Source organism: Neomonachus schauinslandi, chromosome 11, assembly GCF_002201575.2.
Source record: "Neomonachus schauinslandi chromosome 11, ASM220157v2, whole genome shotgun sequence".
Lineage (NCBI taxonomy): Eukaryota > Metazoa > Chordata > Mammalia > Carnivora > Phocidae > Neomonachus > Neomonachus schauinslandi.
This window is the reverse complement of record NC_058413.1, coordinates 55155253-55164156: the sequence shown is the minus strand read 5'-3', so window position 1 is coordinate 55164156 and position 8904 is coordinate 55155253. Positions and strand designations below refer to the sequence as shown.

General features: G+C 51.9%; 1 protein-coding gene across 1 annotated transcript in view; it reads left to right on the top strand.

Moving 5' to 3' along the window:
- MAP6 (microtubule associated protein 6) overlaps positions 1-539 on the top strand; it is a 71963-nt gene extending 71424 nt beyond the window's left edge. The window contains 1 exon segment of the mRNA XM_021704706.2: positions 1-539. This exon segment is cut by the window's left edge and continues 14 nt beyond it. Within this exon segment, the coding sequence (XP_021560381.2) occupies positions 1-539 (539 nt within the window).
- Positions 540-8904: the final 8365 nt, after the last annotated feature.

Sequence of the window (8904 nt, the reverse complement as noted above, 5' to 3'; positions counted from 1 at the left end):
AGCCTGTGGACAAAGGTCCCGTGGTCCCGGCACCTGTCAAGGATCAAGGTCCTGTGGTTTCAGAGCTTCTGAAGGATCAAAGCGCTGCAGTCATAGCACCTGTAAAGAAGGAAGGTCCTGTGTTCTTTGAGCCTGTAAAGAGTCAAGGTTTAGTGGTTCCGGAGCCAGTCAAGGATCAAGGTGGAGCGGTCCCAGAACTTCTGGAAGATCACGATTCTGTGGTTGCAGCACATGTAAAGAATCAAGGTCCTGTGGTCCCGGCACTATTCAAGGATCAAGGCCCCGTGGTCCCAGAGCCTCCAAAGAATCAAGATCCTGTAGTCCCTGAGCCTGTGAAGAATCAAGTTCCTATAATTCCGGTGCCTCTGAAAGATCAAGACCTCCTGGTGTCACCACCAGCCAAAGACCAAGGTCCTGTGGTCCCCGAGCCTCTGAAGACTCAAGGTCCCAGGGGCCCCCAGCTTCCCACTATCTCACCTCTACCCCCAGTCATGATCCCAACTGTCCCCCATGCGGAATATACTGAGAGTTCCCCTTGACACTCACCCCTTGACATGCCAAGGAAGGAGCTGACCGTGGAAGTGCTCCCTCCAGGGGTGGTGAAGACACATATTTAATCTGCATGAAACATGTACTGTATAATCTTGCTGGAATCTAATAAAACTGGTCCCTCTGGCTCAGCAGTGTTTCTCTCTGGTCCTACTTGAGTGTGTGTGTGTGTGTGTGTGTGTGTGCACACGTGCACTCACGTACACCGTGCACATTTAAAATTGGACATGCAGGACTCTGCATTCATCCATCTGGGCCAGACAAGACAGAAATCCCCAGCTCCTGCGAGCAGACAGCGTAAGATGGGAGGGGGTGGGAGAGGCTAGGAGATTGGGGACGGGACCCCATAATGAGGATGTGGGGAAGGACGAACCTGTGTTTCTCCCTCACTCTCACACTCCCACAGCACTTCACTTCTGACATCACACATGGAACAATTATCCGACACCAGCTGGGGGTCCTGCCATTCGACTCACTTCTGACATTATCTACCCGGAGATAGCTCCGGGCCCCACAGGTGTTTAGGGCTCAGTTGCACAACACTGACCCCACACCCACATTTCAGATGCCAATGGCAAGTCCCAGGTTGTTACTTATACTTCCGACTGTGGGCTGTAAATTGGGATTTCCACAACCCCCACCTGGGTTCAGTAATTTGCTAGTATGTCTCATAGAACTCAGGGTAACACTTAGGTTTACTGGTTTATCATTAAAGGATAAAGGATACCGATGAATATGCAGATGGAAGAGATGTGTGGGGTACAGCATGGGGGAAGGAGCATGAAGCTTCTATGCCCTCACCAGGCATGCCACCCTCTCATACCTCCAGCAACCCAGAAGCTCTTCAAACCCCGTACTTCAGGGGGTTTTATGGAGGCTTCATTTTGTAGGCATGATCCATTATTAACTCAATATCCAGCCCCTCTCCCCTTCCCAGAGGATAGGGGTGGGGCTGAAAGTTTCATGGTTTGGTCTTTCTAGTGTACAGCACCCATGCTGAAGCTATTCAGGAGACTACCAAGGGCTGCCTCATTACAACAAAAGACAGTCTTATCACCTAGGAAGTTCCAAGAGTTTTAGGAGCTCTGTGCCAGGAACCAGGGACAGAGACCAATATTTTCTATCATTTCACAGGTTGGGTCCCACGAAAGCCGAGGAACAGATACCAGACCGCAGCAGGCTGGATTGGTCAGAGTAGAGCCCAAAGAGGAAAGAGGAACAGGGACCCAGCTGGCCCAGGGTAATTCTGGGTGACAGTTGTTAGCCAAGGGCTCAGACCTCATCCAGAGGTCATGCTTCTTTTTTTTGTTTTTTTAAGATTTTATTTCTTTATTTGAAAGAGAGAGAGAGCACGAGCAGGGGCAGGGGGAGAGGGAGAAGCAGACTCCCCACTAAGAGGGGAGCCCAACGTGAGGCTCGATTCCAGGACCCTGGGATCATGACCTGAGCCAAAGGCAGACACTTAACCGACTGAGCCACCCAGGCGCCCCCAGAGGTCATGCTTCTTGAGAAAACCAGGCCTCTGATCAGAGTCCCAGGACACTCGTGAAGGTAGAACCTCACATCTGCTAATCCCCATTCAATATCCGGGACAGCCCAGCCAAGGCTTCTAAAACAATCCTGAGGTTCCTCATTCATTTATACCCGCAACAGACTTTTCCTTAGCACCCACTTTGTCTCATTCAGTGTTGGGCATTGAAGTCACAGTGGTAAAGAAGTCTCAGTCTCATGAGAATAAAAGGTGGTGTGGGATGAGGCCCGAGGACACAGCTAGAGGCGTGGCTATGAGACAACAGTGAAGAGAGAATACTTGGTGGGGGCAGCCAGGAAGGCTTCTCGGAGTCAGTGGCCATGGAGTACAGACAGCCTGGGGTATCATGGGGTGTAGGTACAAGGGCTGGGGTAAGCCCTTCCGGGAGTCCTTGAATGAAAGAAACCAGATTGCATGACAGCTGACCAAGGGGTGTGGCATAAAACTGGGAACAGGCAGAAGTGACCAGTTCTCAGAATCCCAGGACCTGAGAGAGGGAGGCAGGCTGGGGAAGAGCACCGGGGTGCCACCAGGGCCAAAGCTCCACTTGGTCAGAGATGGGTCCTACGAAGACACCACTGTATGGGCCACGATAATCTCAGAGTCCTCAGGGGCCTGGGGGCGTCGGGGGAGCTCTACCTGTTGCCCCCACTAAAGCCAACTCCCAAGGAGCACTCCAACCCCCTTAGGGCCTTTAAGACCCATTATGAACACTAAACCCTTTTAAAGGTCTCTTTTAAAAGTAGCTCAGCTGGGTTGTGAACAGAGAAACCATCACAGGAAGTACTGATGACTTCCAAATAGTCAATTTTTTGAGCAACTGGCCACAGGCTGGCCTCCTCAGCCCACTCCCAACAGCACCAGGGTTTTCTGCTCCCAGAAACCTCTGTACGTGTACACACACACACACATACACACACACACACACACGATTCTTCCCGGCCCACATAAGAGCTTGCTGCCATACGAGTTCTCAGAGTCGGGGCCCTGCAGACCAGAAAGGCCACACTGAGGTGAAAGCAGTGTTGTGCGTGGAAACCTTCCTCCTTTCCATTCTCCCTCTGACCCACACACCCAGTCCCATAACTCACACACCCCCACGGGCCAGGCCAATGACGGGGCCACCTCAGAGACACGGAACATCCAGGGGCAGATGTCCAGGACTCCCCAGGCTACCAGGGCTCCAGCTCTGAAGGAAGAGCTGCCTGGGAGTGAGCCCCACTTGGGGGAGGTTAAGCTCTCCCAGTGACAGGGTCACAACGGAAGAGAAGTGGGCCCAGTCCAAAGCTCTGGAGACTTTTAAAAGGTAGGATGAGAAATGCACAAAGGAAGCTGGGAAGGCTGGCCCAAAGCTGTAAGAAGAAACCAGGGGCCTTTGCTGCCAGGCCTGTGATGCCCTGTGTCCAGGGCTGAGAGAGAGTGCAGATGAGGACCCGGCTGTGGCCGCTGCTGGGTTTAGCAGCTTCAGCTGGGGAGCAGGCCGACCCGGGCTCCAGCCCAGCGCCAACCACCTCAATTTCCTCACTTGTAAAGCCCTCCCCGACGACTGAAAGCCCCCGCCCAGGGCTGAGCTGCCGGCCTAGGCCCCACCGGCCGGCTCTCCACTGCATGGGAAGAGGGCCCAGGGAGGGAGGTGAGGGTTAAGGCCTCCAGGCCAGGGCTGGGGACCGAAAAGGCAGGAAATGAACTGGACTCTGGCCCTTCTCAGAAGCGGACTTCATTCCCGGCCTGGTCTTCCCAGCTGCAGCCATTTCCCGGCCCCTCCCCAGCACCTGGCACCTCCATCTGTCCTTCTCCCTCCCGCCGCTGCACCGCGCACCGCGAATCCAGAGAAGGGACCCCGCTGCCCGCCACTCTGCGGGCACCAACACCGTGCACCCCCGAAGGGTCTGGGGCGCCCGCTGAGGAGGCCAGGAGGGATGGGGAGGGTTAGGGGGCTCTCTGCAAGGGGAGGCTCCCGTTCCAGCCCAGGGCCAAACCCAGGTCGGCCTGCATCGGAGCCCGGATCTGAGACTTGGGTCCAGAGAGGCCCAGACTCAGACCAAGGGCCCGAGAACCTGTCTGGAACATTCCAGCCAGGGATCCCACCTCACCCTGGGATGGGAAACCCAAGAGCCCCGGCCCCAGGCAGCAGCCGACCGCATGTCCCCTGCAGCCAGGCCTCGGGGCCCTGGGAGGGGGGGACCTGCTGGGGGTGGGAGAAGGAAACCTGGGGCGCGTGGGCAAGGACCCCGCCTTGGGGGGGTGCCACCTCAAGGCCGGTCTTGGAGGCCCTCTAGGAGCTGGGCAGAGGCCTCGCTGGAGCCCCTGGTGGCTGATCCGGGGACAGGCTGCGATTTTACTCCTCCCACGAAGTGATAAAGACCTGCCGGCTTTAACACCTGCTGGCTGCCCGCGAAGCGGAGGCACCTTACCCCACGGTGGGGGACGAGGACACAGTGCGTGTGGATCCACAGGAGGCGACAGGGGCCTGGTGGTACTGGGGCAGTACTATTGGTAGTCTTTGTCCCGGCCAGGACGGGTCATCTAGAGAAAAGGGAAGGAGAATGGACCCCGAGTGACCCAGTTCTCAGAAACCTGGAAATCTTCAGGGTTTTGTTCTGTTTTGGGGTTTAGTTTTGTTTTTGTTTTTGTTTTTTTGCACCAATTTCCAACCCTCCACTTCCAATCCAACACTAAGACATGTCCACTCTACCTGCTAAGTAAATAGGGAATGTGCCCTCTTTCTCTATGGCCATCCCCTTTATACCTCGTAATTATCACGATTTGTAATTCTGTATGTGAATTACATCATGGCACTCAGGGCACGAGAAATGTGCATTTCTTTATTCTGATAAATCAAATGAAATCTAGTTGGAGTCTCCTGCTCTTGCTGCCAGGGTTGGCAGGAACTCTACTCTTAGTCATTTACCAGGAGCCTGCCCCTGTCCCTGGGGCAAGTCACAGACCCAGGAGGCTCAGGCCATCCTGAGAGGAAGACACACAGGCTACCACGGCAGCTGCCTCCAGCCTCAGCCAGGCAGGCACTGGTGGCCCCAGGCCCCTAGACCATGCTTGGCTGGGAGCTCCCAAAGCCTGCCCAGATTGAGTGAGGTTTATGCCATTTCTCTGGGCACCCCTGTAGCCCATCCCTCAGCTCCCCAGCTCCCTGCCCTTTCTACACACACCCACCCCCTTCTGAAGTCAGGCCACTCTACCTCCTCATCCATCAAAGCACCTACACTTTTTTTTTTCAGATTTTATTTATTTATTTGAGAGAGAGTGTGTGTGAGCTTATACACACACAAAAGGCGGGGAGGGGCAGAGGGAGAGGGAGAAGCAGGCTCCCCCCTGAGCAGGGAGCCCGATGCAGGGCTCAATCCCAGGACCCTGAGACCATGACCCGAGCTGAAGGCAGACGCTTCACCGACTGAGCCTCCCAGATGCCCCCAAAGCACCTACACTTTAATCCGTTTTCCTCAAGCAGACCACTATAACATCCTCAATGGGCTAACATCCTCAAGACCTGATTCTTGGGGGGCATCTCACACTCCCACCAGCAATGTATGAGGGTTCCAATTTCTCCATTCTTGTCAACACTTGTTACTGTCCATTATTTTATTATAGCAGTGACTTCTTTGCTTATTCCAAACCTTCCATTTTTTCTTACACACCCAATGTGTTGAGTGGATATCCAGGAAACAGGTTGGGGCAGGAGGATGGACTCAGTTCGGTACATGTGAGCGGGAGACACCTGTGGGACAGCCAGGGAGGGGTGGCTAGGAGCCTTCTGGATATAGTGGTCTCAGCCTTGGACAGGGGTCTGGAATGAAGGCAGAGATGGGGACCTCATTGAAATTTGGGTCTCACCAGCCCTGGGAAGGCATGTGAGGCCACGAGAGAGGGTGTGTTTACCCAGGCAGAGTGTGGAAAGTGAGAGGTGGAGGATCTAAGATAGAGCCTCGGGAAACGCCAGCATTTAAGGGACAGGAGAGGAAGGAGGCCCTGAGGGGAGCCTGCCGCTGAGCAGCAGACAGGTCAGAGAAGAACTAGAAAAGAATGTTGCCTCGGGGAAAGCATCAGGGAGGAAGAGGCCGACAGGATCAGAGACCAGGAGTACTTCCCTCCCATGTGGATTAAGAAGTGTCCACTGAACAAAATGGGTAGGATGTCAATACATGTTGAAGTTTTGTGATGAAGTTCATTATACTATTTTCTCAACTTTAGTGTATGTTTGAAATTTTCCCTGTTTCCAAAATAATTTTTTTTTTTTAAAGTACCCATTGCACTAGCCATAAAGAGATCACTGGTGAACTTGGCAATTGCAGAATCTCTGGAGCGGAAGAAACAGGAGGCTGATTCTAGGAAATGAGGGAGGAAGAAGGAGAGAAACAGAGTGTGTTTTCACCCTGATGCGTGACTCACAACATCCCAAGTAGCGATCACTGAGCACATACACCTCAAGTATTCTGAGAAAATCGATGATTGCGGGTGACAGTCGCTAAATACTTTAGAGTTGCTGGTGCCTCCCACACAGGGACCATTCTCAGCTAGGCCCAGCAACAAGCCAAGAGCTCTTCCTCAAAAAGAAAAAAACTGCTCACCAAGGAGAGCCTGAATTTGCTCCTAAATCCTGGGTGCTCCACTGTGGTTCTTCTGTCAGGCTTCGAACATCGCCCTCATCCGCTGCAGACACCTGAATCCCTCTGGGGTCATTAAAGCTATTGGAAGAGCTGCCTGCCCTGGACCACCCGAAAGCCTTCTCCTGCTCTGGGCCCCTCTCAAAGCAGGCTGCTTACAGGCTACTCAGTAAATGCATCAGACGGCACCCCGAAATGTAATATAGATTGCCTCCTCCATACACAGAAGCCCAGCAAGTGTACTTTCTTACTACGACTAAGGGGACGAAAGCACAGCAAGTTCTTTCCCTTTGCAGGATGTGATGCTAATTTTATGTGTTGACTTGACTGGGCCATAGGATGCCAGGATACTTGGTCACACATTATTCTGAGTGTGTCTGTGAGGGATGAGATTAACAACTGACTCTGTGGACTGAGCAAAGCAGACTGCCTCCCCAGTGTGGGTGGGCCTCATCTAATCTGTTGAAGGCCGGAATAGAACAAAAGGCTGAGTAAAGGAGAATTTGCTCTCTGCCTGATTGTCTTCGAGATGGGACATTGGTCTTCTCCTGCCTTCAGACTAGAACTTACACCATCAGCTCACTTGCTTCTCAGGCCTTCGAACTTGGACTGGAACCATATCATTGACTCCTGGATCTCCAGTTTGCCAACTGCAGATCTTAGGTCTTCTCAGCCTCCATAATTGTGTGAGCCAATTCCTTATAATAAATCTCTTTATATCTATATCTATCTACATACATTTATATCTATAATCATACCACATATATCTGTATCTTCTATTGATTCTGTTTCTACGGAGAATCCTAATACTAGTAATCGTGACCACTGAACACCTAGAAACTTCACTCAGGTGGCAGGCCTCCATGTTCTTATGGGATTTATCTCCCATTCTCAGCACATCTGTACCTTATCCATGCATCTAAAGTACCTGCTACTTTCCACTCTCCAAATCCTAGGAACATTCTGTAATCGATGTAGCAGACAAGTATGCTGTCCTGTAATTTGGGAGGATAATCAAAATCCCCAAAGATTAAATCATAGCAAAGAACCAGCAACTTGACAAGTTTCAAAACAAGATGAGAAATCTGTGCTGCTATCTCTGCCAAGAGAAAGAAAACTGCTTCTGGTGTTCTCTATAGAGAAAGAGAAAAAGATTAGTTTCAGATACATAGTTTCACATCAAGTGACAAAAAAAATGTACGTTTGCTTCCACCAAAACAAACAAACAAACAAACAAAACCTACACACGTGGAATAGCAACTGCAACTGGAATCATCATCTGAGTAAGCCCCTGCTAGCTCCCTGTCACTCTCTGAGCCCCGTGCCTTCTGCACAGGCCACACCAGCGAGTTAAGGGACACGTGACAGACACCACCCCTGCCACTTTCAAGTCTTTGATGGCGGCATGAATTTCTGTGATTCTCCTGGAGTTGAACTATTGTTTCAGTCTCCTGGTTGGTAAGAAGGGGACGTTCCAGGGGTTTCCACTTGTCCCTTTCTACGAGAATGACCCTTATTCCATAGGCCTGGAGAGTCATGTGTGAATTCCGCCTATAAATTTCAATTGTTCACCCTGAAACTAAGAAAATAATTCCAGGACGAGTCCAGAGTCTGACTGGGTGCAGCATGCCTGGACTTGGGTCCAAACTCCAATGACCACCTGATCCACTTGAGCCCCTACACAGTGGTTCTCTGTGTCCTCAGAAATTAGCATTACATAGACTCAAGGTCTGCTAATCCCTGAAAAGTCTGTGTATTTTCCCTTCACAGAGCACAGTTCTCTGGCAAATGGCCCAGGAAAGATTTACAGTATGTGTCTGGGTGTCATCGAAGGGTTCACTCTCAAGCATACTGGCCCCTCTTCCATTCAAGGGGCTTTGGGCCGGGGGAGAACTGAGGCTCTCTCTCATAGTGGCTCAAGTGGGGCTTCCATAGCCCAACCTGGAAGGGTCTGTTTGTTGCTTCTGTTATACAGATGAAGGAGGACTTAGAGGCTGCCTGTTTGGTGCCTTTTGTCCTATTTGGCCTTGGAACAATTAACCTCTGCTGAAGATATCTGTGAGTTAGACCCTTCTGATCACTGCCTGATGTCTGATGTTCCAGAAGGCCAAGTGCTGCTGTGTGTGCTCGGCTCTCCTGGGGCCCCAGCATTTCCACTGAAATTATGGAGCCCATTTCTGTGGCAGCATGTCTTGCCAGCATCCC